This window comes from Mytilus galloprovincialis, chromosome 8 (assembly GCF_965363235.1).
Source record: "Mytilus galloprovincialis chromosome 8, xbMytGall1.hap1.1, whole genome shotgun sequence".
NCBI lineage: Eukaryota > Metazoa > Mollusca > Bivalvia > Mytilida > Mytilidae > Mytilus > Mytilus galloprovincialis.
Genome location: NC_134845.1, coordinates 41,152,635 through 41,171,970, shown reverse-complemented (window position 1 = coordinate 41,171,970; position 19,336 = coordinate 41,152,635). Strand labels below are relative to the sequence as shown.

General features: G+C 30.5%; 1 protein-coding gene across 10 annotated transcripts in view; it reads left to right on the top strand.

Annotated features, from left to right (window-relative positions):
• The first annotated feature begins 2,774 nt into the window (after positions 1 to 2,774).
• LOC143041936 (uncharacterized) overlaps positions 2,775 to 19,336 on the top strand; it is a 73,320-nt gene continuing 56,758 nt past the window's right edge. For 5 of the 10 annotated variants that reach the window (XM_076214100.1, XM_076214094.1, XM_076214098.1 and 2 more), the window contains exons 1-10: positions 2,779 to 2,895; positions 8,200 to 8,406; positions 8,808 to 8,822; positions 10,784 to 10,877; positions 11,522 to 11,648; positions 14,650 to 14,701; positions 15,641 to 15,728; positions 17,006 to 17,282; positions 17,849 to 18,015; positions 19,063 to 19,195. In XM_076214100.1, coding sequence (XP_076070215.1) covers positions 8,225 to 8,406; positions 8,808 to 8,822; positions 10,784 to 10,877; positions 11,522 to 11,648; positions 14,650 to 14,701; positions 15,641 to 15,728; positions 17,006 to 17,282; positions 17,849 to 18,015; positions 19,063 to 19,195 — 1,135 coding nt within the window. In that variant the 5' untranslated portion in view covers positions 2,779 to 2,895; positions 8,200 to 8,224. Of the gene's footprint in view, positions 2,896 to 8,199; positions 8,407 to 8,807; positions 8,823 to 10,783; positions 10,878 to 11,521; positions 11,649 to 14,649; positions 14,702 to 15,640; positions 15,729 to 17,005; positions 17,283 to 17,848; positions 18,016 to 19,062; positions 19,196 to 19,336 lie in introns of all 10 variants that reach the window. The other 5 variants (XM_076214102.1, XM_076214101.1, XM_076214095.1 and 2 more) reach the window with 2 other exon arrangements.

Below are 19,336 nucleotides of genomic sequence, written 5' to 3'. Positions count from 1 at the left end.
CAAGTTTTGCAACTTATATTAATCCCTTTCCACTTTGCGGGTGCGAGTGCTTTTAATATTCAGTACAATTGTGTTCATTCAAAATTATCGTAATATTTAGGTATCTGTATTTTACAGTACTTTATTTGTACTTGAAATATAAGTACTACAGATTTTTTGTTACGTCCGTTGAATATTCAGCATTTAAAAAAAAAATCTATTTCAAATCTCTTAAAGTTATGATTTTCAAACATGGAATATTGTATTATTTCTGTACAATAGTCGGTTAAAGAGCTCACCAGAGCTCATGTTTTCTCTGTTATAATGTATATATATGCCGACTCTAAATAAAATTTACTTACTTACTTACTTACAAAAATATTTAGTACAAATCAAGTACTGTAAAATACAAGTACCTTAATATTACAATAATTTTAAAGTAAAGAAATAGTACTAAATATTGAAAGTAAATTTCCAGTACTTGATATTTTTAGTACAGAAATAGTACCTATGCACAAGTAGCTGTGTATAGTTGAAATTTTATTGCCGTAGTCTGTTAGTATGATACTATATGAATGTCACAACATAGTCTAGTTTATGGTTTAGGAATAGAAGCATAACAAAATATTGAAGCACAATTGTAATTTAACTGAGCCCAACTAACAATTAAGCACAAATAAAGAAATGTCTCACATGTGCGAAATTTAAGGCATAATGTGAACATTTAGAGTGAAAACTAAAAATATGAAAAAGTTTATCTACATGCAGACAACAGCATTTTAAACCATTCTAGGACTATCAAAGGCTCTAAATTGAGGGAAAAAAATATTTTCAGTCGTTAACATGCTCACGTATCAGCTGAAAATTGTCTTTCGAAACGTTGTAGTTTTTACATGTGCAATATACATTATATTATACTGTTGATTCATTTATTTTCGTTGGTACCAATTTTCGTGGATTAAGGACAACTTGCATTTTCGTGAATGAAAATATTTTTTCCCTCAATTTAGAGCCTTTGATAGTCCTAGAATAGTTTAAAATGCTGTTGTCTGCATGTAGATATATACGAATAATACAGTACTGAATCTGTAGTACTATATTTGAAAGAATATTTACAATCTGTTCACACTAACAGACAGGTGCTTATTTATTATGTAAAAAGTTTCCAATTGCCATTGATCTTAGTCTTTTTATATGCAGTGAAGGCTCCGTAGTATTGTCAAGCAACTGTTGATATGAGCTTGAATGATCATCACACACAAATCTTATTGCTCTACATATTTCTTGCATTTTTTTTCTTCTCATTTTTCGGATTTTTTCTCTGTACAAATATGCCATGCCAAAGCCTGAATATTTTCCCGCCTCGGCCAAAGGACTGAAATAGAAATTTGACAAAATAAATGTATAGAAAAAGTCCACAAACGTTTCAAAATATTTACAAGTATTGCTAAGATGGCTGCCTGCATATTTTACCAATATAAATATCAAAATTCAGCTAATTTATGCCAATGTCAAAAAGTTTGACAAATAACACACAATAAAGCATGATCAGCACTTTGTATAAGTATAGCCTGCTTAATGAATTTTGTTATATGAAAATGAGAATGGAAATGAGGAATGTGTCAAAGAGACAACAACTCGACCAAAGAGCACAACCGCCAAAGTCCAACAATAGGCCTTCAACTCATCGAGAAAATCCCGCAATCGAAGGCGTGCTTCAGATGGCCCAACTTGAAACAAAAATGTGGACTCGTTCAGTGATAATGGACCTCATAATAACCTCTTAAATCTATAAATGAACTATAATAAAAATAAAAATAAATCATACAAGACTAACAAAGGCCAGAAGCTCGTGACTTGGGTGACAGGCGCAAAATTGTCGCGGGGTTAAACATGTTTTGTGAGATCTTAACCAACAACTAGTTTAAGAATACATGTGTTTCAGTTATTGCCGTTGAAAAGAATGTAGGACAAAAAGTCACAGGACAAAAATTTACAGACAAAAAGTCACAGGAAAAAAAGTCACAATTATTTTATTCTGACTATTCTTATTTGAATAAAAAAAATACCCTACGAGTTAATGATTATTACAACCAGAATATGCCATCTTTGACGACCTGACAACACGGAATATCCCTTCTTAATAAGTTTTTCCCCAACTGCCGGCAACACCTGAAATTCTTTAAGAGTTTGCGTGCATTTATTAATTTTGAACTTGAATGATTTAGATTCCAAATTGAAAATAGAAATAAAAACATCGTAATCATGACTACAGTAAGATAAAGTATTGTCATCTGCATAATTATACAGGGTTCCATTTTTTATGTATATAAATCAGAATATATCATGCATTGATAATGCAAATTTATTGGTTTTGACAAAATTGTAGACCCTGAATGTGATTATATACCATTTTTATTTAATTTATTGATAAACAAAAAAACAACAACAAAAAAAAACCACAATTTTTATTATCAGTGTCACTATTAATACAGCCGAGTTGACTTGGGGCGAACATTAACAGGGACGAACGCACTGCCAACATTCACATCTCGTGCCAAAGAGACCTAACAAGGGATAACATTTTTAATTTTGTATGATTCTGTTAAATCTTGTTTTTACTTTAATTTTTCATTTCAAAAAATAAGTAAGATAATCATGATAACAATACTAGATGTAATTAAACGTAAGTAAGTAGCTTTTATTCAAAGTGTTGGATGGGACGTGATACGTTTGTAGTACTCACGTTCCGGTCCGACTTTTAAGCGGGCCGACTTGACCTATATTCTTGTAACCCAACAACATGTAAACAATATGGAGGATGGTACACTTGCGATTTAGTAACACGATCGTTTCTTTAGTTTACAACTAGGCGAATATACTGCAACTATAAAAAAAAAAACCTCGCAAAATTAGGTACTCTACTAATTTTATTGGGTTAACGATTAGAAAATTAAGCTCGGTAATGTAACAAGTTTACGTTAAGTTCACTGTAAGTTGTAACTTGTAATATCTAAACATGTTTTACTGGTCTGCAAGGATTTGTATGGCCCAGTTTCAGTTGCAGTCAGACATTGTCAGTTTTTCTCAATATTTTTTTTTAAAAGAAAGTCGTTTGATAAAGTGGGATTCGAAGTGTCCACACTGCACATGCTGCATTGTTATGTGAATAATGATAATTTTGTCATCCCTGCAATATAAATATATACAAGAATTTTGGGGTAACACGAATTACCGAATAACAGTGTTATTATCCGAATAACTCATGTAATTACCGAATAACTCTTCAAATATCAATATTAACACATTTAAGTGACTTTTAAACATATATTATTGAATAAAATTATAATAGAAGTGTATTTTATAACCTAAAAATAAAAAAAAAGTTGCAGGTAAGTTAATATTGATCATTATAAAATTATGGATATCGGTGTGTACTTCCAAGATGGCGACCAAGGAAAACGTAAGAAATGAAGGAAAGATAGATTCCATACAATCCCTCAACGTGTTCATCTTAGACCACCAAAGTGGAGCCCTCACGCCACGTCACGGCAATGAACAATGTGAGGGTGGGCATTTTTTAAAATAAAATATGGAATAGTAAACTATTTAAATTAGTTTTTGTTTTAATTTTAGTTATTAAAAAAATATTATCTTTATCATATTTTTATATTTGTGATTTAGAAATGGATGTTAACTAAGCCCCTTTAAATCTATAAAATTACAACTATTAAGATATCCTGCACAAGGCACGGGCTTATCTGTCATAGTCCGCGAAAATACTTTATTTAGAATTTATTGTAAAAAAATTATAACTACTATATTCCAACGCTACCTGTGGTGGGAAATACGAGCGGATCGGGATCTTCAGTGCAGCACTCAGAGCATACATATGCATCATGTCAGCATATGTACCAAGACATCCAACATCATGAGCCAGTTGTAAATATGCGGCAACTACTATTCTGTTGTCTTGGACCAGATCCACAAACTTTGTATGATCACTATCATAAAACAATCAATGGTTGGCAAATTGTGATTGATAATTTAATAAATGAAATTGTAGATAATTAATATGAATTAAAACTTTGAACTGTAGTCAAAGCCAGATTGATAATTTATTTAATAAATGAAATTGTAGATAATTAAAATGAAATTAGAATTTTGAACTGTAGTCAAAGCCAGATTTAATTTCAATTTTTGTATAAATACAAGTAGAATCTAATTTTGAAATAGATTAGTAGTTAGTTGGCAATCGTTTTGGTACTTGGACACAAATCTACAGAATGTTATAATGACAAAGATGAACCTAATACTAATAACACATATGACAATGACAATAGTGATCAAGGAAACCTAAAAACGTATGAAACCTCTCAATATGCTGAAATACATGATCAAAATATAGACAGGTCTTACACACATTCCACATTCGGTAGTTTTGATACGGGAACTAGGTATTTTGGACAGGGTTTTCCTTCACCACCGAAAAAAGATCATATAGTACAAAGATGAACTTTCATACAAACATTTGAATAATATTGTACAGTAGTTTTCCTTTTTTGTTAAAATAAAATTTGAATAAAAAAGCACAATGATGAGAAAGTTGACCAAACAAAACCATCAGTATCGACCCTAATATAGGTGATTGACATGATGTGTGAAATGTGTTTTTGATATATGAATTTTACTACCTTTAAGTTTTGTAATCTATTTTTGACTCTATCTTTTGACTTCCTTCTTAGCATGTGTATTCACAACTAAACTTAAACTCAAATCTTTTTATAACCTGCTATTTTTTATATTTTGTTTTGTTAAATTGTGTACAATTGTTTTAAATGTGATCGTTAATTTTTCTATAAAGTCAACAACAATCTGAGTGCTATAAAAAAAAAAAAAAAAAGAGAGTAAAAAAATAAAAAAAAAGTTTTGGTACTTGGACATAGCTATGTTGAGAATTTGAGACGTTTGTGTGAGAATAGGCGGAAACCCCATACCTGGGAGAACCCGTCTAATGCTCATGGGAAGGTCTCTGTTCAAATGCATGGTTATCCTGGTGCCACGTTCAAGAGATTCACTGAAGCAATTGAGGCTGGCTTGTTTGTGCATTATAGTCCACATGTGGTTTTTTTGGAAAACAGCACACATGTATTCATGGCTTTTTATACAAAATTAAAGTGACTTGTAAAAACATTTATATTTGCCAATGAAAATCTTATATTTAGTTTTGAGAAATTTTTATTAGAATAAACATAAAAATCATCCATTCAGAAGCTTTGTTTTTATTAAAACAATCAATTATAATAATTTTTTGATTAGATTTGAATTGAATATGTGAAAATTCTTAATTACATTTTATTTAATGTTGAGTAAAATTGTTATGAAAAGTAATTAGTGATTGGAGTAATTGCATTGCTTTGATGTACTGGTTAAATTTTCAAATCCTTTCTGAAAAACAATTATTAGACAATTCTCTGTATATACAATAAATTATTTAATACTATATTTTCATAGCGTTTTCCTTTGAAGGCATATATGCAATCTTTCTTTTCTTCATTTCTTACGTTTTCCTTGGTCGCCATCTTGGAAGTACACACCGATATCCATAATTTTATAATGATCAATATTAACTTACCTGCAACTTTTTTTTATTTTTAGGTTATAAAATACACTTCTATTATAATTTTATTCAATAATATATGTTTAAAAGTCACTTAAATGTGTTAATATTGATATTTGAAGAGTTATTCGGTAATTACATGAGTTATTCGGATAATAACACTGTTATTCGGTAATTCGAGGTACCGAGAATTTTGTGACTGTTTTATTATGAATTTCAAAGATTTGACAGAAGAGATAAGATTGTAACATTAATGCATGCATATATAACTACAATCCCATGTATAATGGTAATCATATTATTAAACAAGGGTCGTAAATAGACAATAACTGTTTAGTGTCTTTAAAATCAGCTGTATTTGTACGAGGCTAGGAAACAAGGTGTATGCGAGCTACTACACCTGTTTCGAGCCCAGTACAAATACAGCTGATATTTAAAGACACTAAACAGTTATTGTCTTTATCCTGCAATTACTTCTGTAAATTGTTTGTGTTTTGAAAACACAAAAACTTACATATTTAGCATTTTATTTCGATTTGCAATCCCTTGAGGCCCGCGTAGTAATATCAAAATCACACATTACGCTGAAGATGGATTCGCAAAAAAAGAATCTCGAATGGTCAATAATAATACATCGCTCAAGGTCATAAGGTGAATAAGTATCTATTTTAACATAACAACTAATTTCAACAGTAAAAATTAAAAACAAAACATTGTCCAATTTGAAACAGAAGTGTACGAGTTGTCCTACGCTTCAGACTTGACTTTCACTAAACATGCATGCTGAAATTGACATGGCTGATTTTGTAACACAATCATACACATTCAAGTTTTGAAATCGACAATTGTCATCGTCATTGGAATGCAAGTGGAATGCACATTCTGAGGTCACACAGGTTCAAACAATACTCAGTCCGGCAGTGGGCGGAGCTTAGAAGCGATATCTGTATAGTATACAGATACAGCATAGCGATATCTGTAGGGCTGTATCTGTATAGTAGGACACCCAATTGCAGGATAAAGGGGGATATCTGCTCAGAAGAATGCTAAAATAACAGTGCCATTTCACGACAAACAAACAATTTTAAATGTCTTGCACATTGATCTTTTTACCGATTTCATTAAACACTGTGAATAACAAACCTTTTTCACTGTTGCAAGGGAATGAGCAAAACATGTTGCACAAAAATAACCCTTTACCACCCTCTTTAACCATCTTCAATACACCTTTAATATCACTATTTGTCTGCCATTACTTGACACCACATACAGGTTCCCATAGAATGTTTATATCACAAAAGAAAATATTGATTCCACAATGGAAAAGGGTTAATTTGTTGTATGACTATAGTTCGATTGTTGCCAATTTTCAGGTCAAGTGCTGCAGATTCCCAAATACTGAAATAGTGTCGGTGATAAAAGGTCTTAGATATTAAAATGTTGACATCTTTTCATTGTAAGGCAAATTTCGTTAATATGAAATGCTTTTGCTTAGCATCCTTGGAACTCTTTCAAACTGAACTATGGGTTACTACATGTATAAATTTTTCCTCAAATGATTTAATATTAATTCTTTTTAGAAGCATACACAAAATCATCAGTGATTAGAAGAACTGTCAACACAGAGCTTTCCCTAATGTTGAAAACGTATTACACAAAATGCTAAGAGTGATTTCATATTTAAAAAAGATTTCTTGAAATAAAAGTAGATTACAAAATTGTATCCAATTATTGGTTTAATGAGGTTACCAAATCTATGGCCAAATAAAAGTTTTATATATATATGTCACTATGTGGTTCAAATTACATGACCAACTCTATTTTAAACCCTCTACTATAAAACTCTTTTTTTTTCATTTATGAAAAAATAAAAATAAATTCAAATGAATAAATTTCCATGAATTTTTATGAATGTGAATTTAAACAATTTAATTCAAAGACTTCTGTCATCTGAATTTCTATCAGAAGTACTACATTTGCATATATCCACTATGGCTTAAATGCAACAAATTCTTAACAGTTTGCATCAAAGTTGACCAAAAACATAGCATATCTGTTTATTTGTACAATCAAACACATAGAAAATGAAGAACTTGTTTTTTTTTATGTGAATGATATGGGAATCAAACTCAGTAAACACCAGATTTTGATAATCCAAAATAAAAAAAATAGAAAAAATTGCAGACCTACCAACCCTTTTATTTTTATAGGTGTAACTGGAACCACTCATATATACTTTTATACTGCTTTGGCCGAAAGTCTTTGATGGGAGAATACACAGCACTGCTCTGTACCTGAGTTTAGGTTAAGCACTAGAGACTCCAACCTTTTATCCCCTAGTAGCTACATGTAAATATATACATGTACATGTGTGGTAATTTAATAAGTTACTGTCACTTTTAGAATTAATCCACTAAATGATAAAATCTTAGGTCTAAAGAATTAAGCAAGCTTTGAAAAACACAACTGAAGAGCTATATCATTAATTCAAAATGAAAAATACATAATCTAACAAATACTGTCATAACTTGCCAAACATTTTCAATTGAAAGATTTTGAATCAAATTTCATACAAGATTGTATTTATAATATCCTTTCAGATTTGAATATCATTGAACGTAAAACATGGCTGGAAGAGACTTACCTGGTCGTGAAAAAGGAGCGTTCCGTTTTGGTACAAACAGACAAGTGGAGATAACTCTGAGAAGTGAGCTAGAGGATGTTGCTAGAAAATCAATTACAGAGATAGCTGTCAAAAGGGAGTTAAATAGAATGGCTCCTTTGGATGATCAACAGAAAACAGCGAGGTAAATAATTGGACCCTAAAGAAAAACAGATTATTTAGACAATATTAAAATGGCAATTGTTGAATTATGTATACAATGTATTCAGGTGAAATAAGTTATAATGGTTGAGTCAACCACATCATTCTCAGGAATTAAATCATAAGGATTTCTGAAATTTAGTTTCATGGTTTATACAAGTCAGCTATACCATGTGATGCATTTTCAAATTCATCACTCAATAAATTAGATTCCTGTTTACTGAACACTCACATTTTTTACACTATATTATCGAGATTATCCTGTTGCGGCTGGTGTATCATCAGTGAGCAGTAGCACACAGTTTTATTTATTAAATTTGCACATGACACAAAACTTTATAAATTTACTATTTACATACATATATTATACTGTTTTGTTATCAGTAAATGGCCAGAAAGGTAATATATATCTGTGTGATAATTTAGATCTATAAATGCTTTACAGGAAAGTTCTGATTTTGGTTATTCCTTTTACTATAGGTTTATTTTAACTTTAATTATTGATTATCAAGTTCTAAATCATTCCAGTACTTTAGATTAAAAAAATTGAATGATAACATATTGATTAATATCAGTTTCATATTTTGTGAGTAACTCTCTTATCAAAGAATAGTTTAGAAATAGGAACCTAAATCAGAACTTGGACCCTTGCCATCTTTCTAGACATTTCATTTCTGGCACATTTTTAAGTCTGAGTTAGGATGCACACATGCTTTCTTTTTCACTGTAGATTTTTTTTTATGGTTTCTGTTTAGATTTTATTATTTGAAGGTTACAGTTCTGTTTTGATGCAGTACATTTTGTAGTATCAAGCATTGAATGAATTTGTATGGTACTGGATATATATATATGTTTAGCAATTTGTATGTGTTAGTATCCGTAAACACAGTATAGCTGTTATTTTCATATATTGCGGAGTTGTAGTACTATTTTTATAATGGATAAGAATTAATCTTATTTTCTAGTTATTTTTAATTGAATAATAATATCACATAATCTGTTCTCTTAATCTGTATTCTGTAATATATAATTTTTCATCTAATAAGATTATCCTTGGTGGATAGAATAATTCAGAAATTGGTGTTGTTGCCATTTTGAGGTTGAAATAGTTAAATTGCTTGATATTTTCTATGCATTCTCTTATAGTATTTCACACTGGCAAATCAAGCAAATGGAAGAATTGAAAATGATTTCAAATTCAAAAATTCAACCGCACTTTTAAATTTTGACCATTTCTCCCTGATAAAAACCTATCATAAGGTGTCGTCATTTAGAAGTAAGTGTTTCCATGCAGACAACATATTGTTTTTCTGAACACTGCATTATTATAGCATAAATTTCCAATGAAAAACAAAACAAACACTGGAAAACAGGAACTGAAGATTTCAATGAGAAAATTTTCTTTAAAAACCTGCAGCCAAAATTCCAGAAGAGAACACTTTTTAAGGTGGTTGTTACTGTATATCTTTTAAACAGCTCCTATAGCAATTCTATCTGCTTACTATTTCTATGTCTAAGATAAATTCATAATGATGTAATAGTCTGAAAATTTACTCATTTTTTTAGGTTTTGATAATTGTGATGAAAAATTTACTCATTTAAAAATTTTTTTTTTTGATAATTGTGATGAAAAATTTACTCATTTAAATTTTTTTTTTTTTGATAATTGTGATGAAAAAAATTTCGTGGATTGAGGAAAACAATAGAATTTTAGGCTTTTGCCAAAGTTTAGATACAAGGTTATAAAAAATTCTTGTGGATGGTTGAAGATTTAAATTCCTGGCTAACCTCTATCCATGAAATCCCCATAAACTGGTACCCCATGAATAATAATGAAGTTAATCAAGTCTTACAGCAACTGGCCATTCAAGGTTTTGTCATTTGGTGGTTACTGTATATCTTTTAAACAGCTCCTATAGCAATTATATCTGCTTAATATTTTTATGTCTAAGATAAATTCATAATGATGTAATAGTCTGAAAATTTACTCATCTTGGTTTTTTTTTATGTTTGTGATGAAAATTTTACTCATCCTTTTTTTTTTTTTTTTGATAATTGTGATGAAAAAAGTTTCGTGGATTGAGGAAAAAATAGAATTTTATGCTTTTGCCAAAGTTTAGATACAAGGTTATAAAAAATCTTGTGGATGGTTGAAGATTTAAATTCCTTGCTAACCTCTATCCATGAAATCCCCATAAACTGGTACCCCATGAATAATAATGAAGTAAATCAAGTCTTACAGAAACTGGCCATTCAAGGTTTTGTCATTTGGTCCGTGGAAGATTTAGATAACAAAAATTACTGAAAACATTTCCAAAGAAAATATTCATCCAAGTCATCTCTTGATGTCTGAATTACAGAAAACTTCAACCAGCTTTTGTACCAGAAAAGAAAAGAGAAAAAAGGAAAAGAGATCCAATTTACCATGATGACTTACTCAATAAAGATTTAAAGGTAAGTATAAATAAAAGGTGTTCACTGATTCAACAGCTTTTCAATGACAAATTTAACCAAAGGACATTAAGATGTTCACAAACATATATGAACATTTAAATATTTAAAAAAGAGACCAGAAATTTCATTGTTTTATTTTTTTTTTCAATTTATACAATTTTTTTTTTTAAGTGATTTGTTTTAAAATATTTTAGATGTATATCTTAGAAAAGTTATTTATATTGTAGATCTGTAAAACCTTGTTTGTAATTTGAAGTATTGTTATAATACATAGAAAAAATAGAATATTAATCACATTAACAAATAACAAATAGTGTAATTCCCTTTATATGCAATTGGTTCAATTCTTTTTTCCTCTTCATCAGGTACCATTTTCTTAGATTAATTGTCTCCAGCCTTTAAATATAGAACTGGAAATACTTGTTTTCTATTGAGGCTTAATGTGTTTATCTTAAAACCACAAAGTTAGAACTGCATGATTTTTTTACAAATTGAGAAGATTTATATACAAAAAGAAAAGAACTTAAGTAGTATTCTATCACTAAATCAGGTGGGATAGGTTTAAAGATAACTATAAACTATATATAACTATAGACTATAGCAGTAGAAGAATCTATTTATAAAATATAGTATATTTTTAAAAGGAACAACCAAAGTTTATGCTGGTACCTTATAATCCCCTGGATAAGGATCAGGGAAAAAATGTAGAGGAACCAAAAGAAAAAACAAGAAAATTACCATATAGTAAAGATGAAACAGTTACCACACAAGGTTAGTCTAACTTTAATTCTGAACATTTATTTTACACAAAGTTCAAAATTTTTCAATCCATTCGGATGCTTTAAATATAAAAAAGATGTGATGGGATTAACAACAAGACAATTCTCCATGAGAGACCAAATGACACAGAAATAACAAGTAAAGGTCACTGTACTGCTTTCAACAATGAGCAAATCTTATACCACATAGTCAGCTGTAAAAGACCCTAAATTGACAAATGGTAAACAATTCAAAAGAGAAAACTAAAGGCCTCATTTATGTACAAAATAGCGAAGGAAAAACAAACATGTAACACAGCAACAAAAGACAACCACTGAATTACAGGCTACTGACTTGGAACAGGCGCATACAGAATGTGGCGGGGTTAAACATGTTAGTGGCTGTCCAATCTAATCTGATGCCACACTAACCCCCTAATCTCTGGACAGTGGTGCATCAGAACAATACAAGAACTGGACAAAGCAGTAAACAAATAGCGCATATGATCAATAACAACCACTCAATCGCAGGCTCATGACTTAATGTCTGTCTTGTACATCTTAATCTGTTACAGGTTATGCATTAATTTGTTTTCCTTTTTAGCTCACCTGGCCTAAAAGGCCATGTGAGCTTTTCTCATCACTTGGCGTCCGTCGTCGTCGTCGACGTCGTCGTCGTCGTCGTCGACGTCGTCGTCGTCGTCAACAATTTTTCAAACATCTTCTCCTCTGAAACTACTGAATGGATTTGGATGAAACTTAACATGATTGTTCCTTAGTATATCCTGCACAAAATGTGCGCTTCGATTTTTGATCCGTCAAAAAACATGGCCGCCGTTACTTAAAATAGAACATAGGGGTCAAATGCAGTTTTTGGCTTATATCTCAAAAACGAAAGCATTTAGAGCAAATCTGACATGGGGTAAAAATGTTCATTAGGTCAAGATCTATCAGCCCTGAAATTTTCAGATGAATCAAACAAACCATTGTTGGGTTGCTGCCACTTAATTGGTAATTTTAAGGAAATTTTGCAGTTTTTGGTCATTATCTTGAATATTATTATAGATAAAGATAAACTGTAAACAGCAAAAAAGATCAGCAAAGTAAGATCTACAAATAAGTTAATATGACCAAAATTGTCAATTGACCCCTTAAGGGGTTATTGTCCTTTAATGACAATTTTTCACAATTTGTTCATCATATTTGCTAACTTTAAAAAATCTTCTCCTCTGAAACTACTGAATGGATTTGGTTAAAACTTAGCATGGTTGTTCCTTAGATTATCCTGCACAAAGTGTGTGCTTTGATTTTAGATCCGTCAAAAAACATGGCCACCGTTACTTAAAATAGAACATAGGGGTCAAATGCAGTTTTTGGCTTATATCTCAAAAACGAAAGCATTAAGAGCAAATCTGACATGGAGTAAAAATGTTCATTAGGTCAATATCTATCAGCCCTGAAATTTTCAGATGAATCAAACATCCAATTGTTGGGTTGCTGCCACTTAATTGGTCATTTTAAGGAAATTTTGCAGTTTTTGGTCATTATCTTGAATATTATTATAGATAAAGATAAACTGTAAACAGCAAAAAAGATCAGCAAAGTAAGATCTACAAATAAGTTAATATGACCAAAATTGTCAATTGACCCCTTAAGGGGTTATTGTCCTTTAATGACAATTTTTCACAATTTGTTCATCATATTTGCTAACTTTAAAAAATCTTCTCTGAAACTACTGAATGGATTTGGTTAAAACTTAGCATGGTTGTTCCTTAGATTATCCTGCACAAAGTGTGTGCTTTGATTTTTGATCCGTTAAAAAACATGGCCGCCGTTACTTAAAATAGAACATAGGGGTCAAATGCAGTTTTTGGCTTATATCTTAAAAACGAAAGCATTAAGAGCAAATCTGACAAGGAGTAAAAATGTTCATTAGGTCAATATCTATCAGCCCTGAAATTTTCAGATGAATCAAACATCCAATTGTTGGGTTGCTGCCACTTAATTGGTCATTTTAAGGAAATTTTGCAGTTATGGTCATTATCTTGAATATTATTATAGATAAAGATAAACTGTAAACAGCAAAAAAGATCAGCAAAGTAAGATCTACAAATAAGTTAATATGACCAAAATTGTCAATTGACCCCTTAAGGGGTTATTGTCCTTTAATGACAATTTTTCACAATTTGTTCATCATATTTGCTAACTTTAAAAAATCTTCTCCTCTGAAACTACTGAATGGATTTGGTTAAAACTTAGCATGGTTGTTCCTTAGATTATCCTGCACAAAGTGTGTGCTTTGATTTTTGATCCGTCAAAAAACATGGCCGCTGTTACTTAAAATAGAACATAGGGGTCGAATGCAGTTTTTGGCTTATATCTCAAAAACGAAAGCATTAAGAGCAAATCTGACATGGAGTAAAAATGTTCATTAGGTCAATATCTATCAGCCCTGAAATTTTCAGATGAATCAAACATCCAATTGTTGGGTTGCTGCCACTTAATTGGTAATTTTAAGGAAATTTTGCAGTTTTTGGTCATTATCTTGAATATTATTATAGATAAAGATAAACTGTAAACAGCAAATAGGATCAGCAAAGTAAGATCTACAAATAAGTCAATTTGACCAAAATTGTCAATTGACCTCTTTAGGAGTTATTGCCCTTTAAAGACTTTTTTCACAATTTGTTCATCATGTTGACTTACTTTAAAAAATCTTCTCTTATGAAACTGCTGTATCAATTTCAGCCAAACTTAGGCTAAATGAGTTTCAGAGTTTCAGAGTATCTAGTATAAATTTTATATTTCATTTCCTTGTATGTCAAGAAACATAGCTCCTATGGCTAAAATAGAACATAGGAGAAAATGATTTTTTTTTGCTTTTGAAGAAAATAGGACGATTCAAAGAACATTTAAATAAATTGAAAAGCCAAAATAATCATTGATGAGAGATTAAACCAAAAAAATTCAGGTGAGCGATTCAGGCTCTTGAGAGCCTCTTGTTTGTGATTCAGAAATGAAGATGCCAAAAGTTACATCTCTTGGAGTTTTGCCAAACAGAGAAAGGTATATTGAATTTATCTGAGAAATAATTTCTTCCTTTTACTTTTATTTTACAGTTATACAATGAAGTTTTTTACTATCCTCTATGCATATTATTCTCTAAAATTAAATGTGTAAAAAATCAGGAAAAAGAAGTTTTAAACATTGTATCAATACATTGTATATACAAAATGTAGTACTATTTCTTATCTAACAATTGTAAACTGTTTTTGATGAATTTTAAACTGTTTTTGATGCATAGCAACAACATAACCACTGAATAAGCTTAGTGTCTCAAGTTTACACTAATTTTTCTGTAGATTAAAAAAAACTTTATGTTTACCAGAATTAGAATTTTTTTCTAATAGCCTTCAGACTTAATAAGTAACACATGAAAAAATGAAAAGATGTTTCATACTTAGCCTTATAAGATATATAAGGATGGATTGCTGTTCTTTGCTTAATGTCATGTGGCAAATATTTCATTCATAATAAGAGACAACAGGAGAAGTATTACGGAAAATTTCTTTAAAATATAACAAATTATCATGAATCAAGACACATTAAATTCTGAAAAAAGAAATAATTTTTCATTATATTATTGAGAGAAAAAATCTAATTAAAGATACTAGGCTTATAGTTGTGTATGCCAGACTTGGGTTTTGTCAAGAAAAGACTCAGTGACACTCCAGTAATTATTCTGCAACAAACCAACAAAATAGATATTTAACTGTTAAGAATTGCACATGAGGTGTTCCCGCTACCGCTCTCCATGTACACGACGTCACCGTTGTTGTGACATTAGCTTTTCAGAGTTCAATACATGTATCATTGCAAGCAGACGTTCTTATTTACGAAGCCTTAATTTGTGTCCGATACAACCACTCTATGATATTCACCCAGGATTTTGTTTTGAAGCTTAGTTTGAACCTTATTAAATTCAACTTTTTATTTTATTTTCAGTGGTGAAATCACAAATCTGAAGGTTGTAATGGAAGGAAGACCTGTAGCTCCAGGGAGAACAGATGTGGCTCTTGATGAAATGGCGATGGTAAGATATTCATACAGCATATTCTGACATAAATTTTCCATTTACATAGAATTTAATCATGGAGGGGTTCTTTCAGAAATTGCCATGATAATTGTAAAACCCTGGAAATTTCAGACTACATGATTAAAAACTGCATTTACCAACTACAAACAAAACAAAATGTAAATTTTATGACTATTTCTATGATTATAGTGGTCGTCAGTTTAGACCATATGTTTGCAACTGGAGATGTAAAATGTCTAACGTGACGGTACCCAAATTGCACCTATTTTGACAGTTTTTTCATCTACATTTTTTTATGATAAAGACAAAAATGTCCATTCTGTGTTTATTTTGTAGCCGTATCCTTCTTTATTATAAAGATACACCAATTTGATTTTTATTCCATATGGAATCATAGAAAAATTGGTCTAAACTGACCTCCAAACCATCAATGATTCTGAAAGAGGAGTACCCAAATTGCATCCATGCTTAAATTCACATCGTCAAAAGTCTAATAACAGAGCTTTTGTTTAATTTCTTCAAATATTTTGAACAATTGGATATTAGTCCATGCTTACTATTCATTTTTTTTAAATGGATACTTGTAACATATGGTATTTGCTCATTTTAAAAAAGATGACGTTTTGATGACGTCGCATGGCGACGTTTCAGTACATTTTGCTTTTTCAGTAAACACTTCATCTGTTGATAAATACTGTGAACGTTTTGTGCATATCTAAATAGTTTTACCTATGTTGAAAAAGATGTGCTTAGTATCTAATCATAAAAATACAAATTGTTTAGTCTCTAGGAAATCTTGTAAGATTTTCGGTGCTAGTTTTGCTAAATAGGTGCAATTTGGGTACTCGGTGCAATTTGGGTACCGTTATGTTAGTTTATTATACTCTATACAACAAAGTTGTACTGATTTTAACCCTTTCAAAATGAGATTCCTACAATAAATCTGTTGTTCTGAGATAACTTTGCTCTTCTTCATTTCAAATTTGATAAAAAAAAGTAAAAAACTTGCCTCCTAGTCAAAATTATTTTATGATACATGCAACAAGAAAAGTGAAAATATTTTTTTTGAAGATAAGCTTCTTTCTCTGTAAATTTGGGGTAGTTTAGTATGTCAACTTGCTTACTGCGATTAACAAAGGTTTCAAAAGATAAAACTGAAACAATCTTTTAGATTACTCTACATAAAGCTAAATTCAATGTCTAGAAGAAATTATTATATATCTTAAGCACATGTGAAAATACTTCATGAAACTAAATTAAATACTTTATTTCAGGCAAACAAAATGCACCCTACCACCCCAGCCTCACCTGTACCAAGGGGTGAAGACAAAGAAGGACTAAAATATGAACCTGTATCAGGGAGGAGAGAAAAGAAAGACAAACTGAAGGATGAACTCAAACTAGACTTGGAGTCAGAGGAATCTAAGAAGAAGCCTGCTATATTAAACTCAGAAGGAACAACACAGAAAATGTATTTCATGGAAAGACAAAAACCAGTGCCACCTCCTTCTTCACTGAAAAAATCATTCAAAAGGAAACTGAAGGGCACTTGTATGTATAGGACTAAAAGTGTATTAGTTAGTGTGAAAAAAAACCCTTTAACCTATTATACTATTTAAAAGGAATAATATATGAATTCAGAAAGTTATTTGTGCAAATCTGTTAAAGCTGTATGAAATTTGCAATTCATTTATGCCACTCTAGAAGACTTTCTTATATGAAATATGCATTAGATAAATATAAAAATAATTTTTTTTAAACATTTATAAAACATTGCTTTATTTCTAAATCAACTTTATATATGTTTTAATATTAGCAACTGTTAGGCTGTAAGTGAGCGTTTTAGAATTTCCACTTTCAAGGACCACAAATAACTTGATTTATATTGTTATGGATGACTAACAGCAGCCATGTTTTATGGCAATGTAAATTCAAGAAGTTTTATACATGTGTACAATACAAGATATTCATAGTTGACATTTAAAATCAATAAGAGGATTTAGATGATACTATACGTTGTACAACAAAAAGTACATGTATAAATGACATGGAGATATTATAAGATCAAAAAGGAAACCACAAATTCTACATCTTTTGCATGATTATTTTATATTCAGTGACGACAGCCTTAGTTGAAGGAGAACCAAGTTTAAAAGACACACGCTTTCCTGAGGACTCTGTTTATCACCAGTATGATGATGCTATAGATGTTATTGACCAAGACAGAACTACGTCTAGATCAGTCGACGATGATACTCGTAGTTCTACATCCAGTGTATCATCTGTAAGTCTTGTAATATTTAGTTTATATTAGAAGATGTGGTATGAATGTCAATGAGAAAACTCTCCATTCAAGTCACTATTTGTAAAAGTAAACAATAATAGGTCAAAGTAAGGCCTTCAACACAGAGCCTTGGCTCACAAAGAACAGCAAGCTATAAAGGGCCTTATGTTAAACCATTCAAACAGGAAAACCCTTCTGGAGCACTGGAAATCAACCCCAGTTTAAGATGGGGTTTAGTGGTTGTCATTAGACATTTATAGAAAAACTAATCGAAGAATTTAAAAAATAGAACATTTTTCAATGAGTGACCCAAAAACACATCAATTCTTGAATGCATGCAACAGTTTCATGAACAACCGAATTAATTAATGAATGATGTTTTTGTTAAGGAGAAATTTAAGGTTCCTATTGAATAACTCTATACACAGCTACTTTTGCATCGGTACTATATCTGTACTAAAAAGCTGTAGTACTGGAAATATACTTGTAATATTCAGTATTATTTTACCACCTTAAAATTATTGTAATATTTATGTACCTGTATTTTACAGTACTTGTTTTGTACATGAAATTAAAGTACTACAGATTTTTGGTTAAACCATTACATTTGCAGCATTTTTAAAGTTTGGTCTATTTCAAATCTCTTAAAATTATGATTTTCAAACATGGAATATTGTGATTATTGTTGATATTATTTCTGGACAAAAATTTTTAAGTTCAAATAAAGTAATGTAAAATACAGGTACCTAAATATTACAATAATTTAAAAGTAAGGAAATAGTACTAAATATTAAAAGTAAATTTCCTGTACTACAGATTTTAAGTACAGAAATAGTACCGATGCAAAAGTAGCAGTGTAGATAATACAACTTTTAGATGTATTCAAATGGCCAGTTTACTTTTCAAAAATTTAATTGTCCATGTAAATACCAACTAATTCTGGGGAAAGGTTTTATTTTATAAGCAATAAATAAAATTATATAATTATAAGATGACATCATGTAGGTATTGAATGAAATAAAACTTAATATTTTTTAAAAAATGCAGGTGAGATCTGCAAAAGACCTTTTGGAAGAAGCAAGAAGAATTTCTAGGTCAGGTGATCCTCTGTATAAACAAAGAGATAAAAGAGGATCAATGTCTCAAAGAGAAAAGAAAGATCATAAAAAGGATAAAAGAGGTAAGATTATGTTTCTATACATTGACTGATTGGTGGTTGCTTAAGGTCCAGTGGCAAATATTTCATGCATGTTCAGGATGATATTTTTTACAATATTGTTTATAAAAAAAAAGAGGCATAAGAAAGGCGAAAGATACCAGA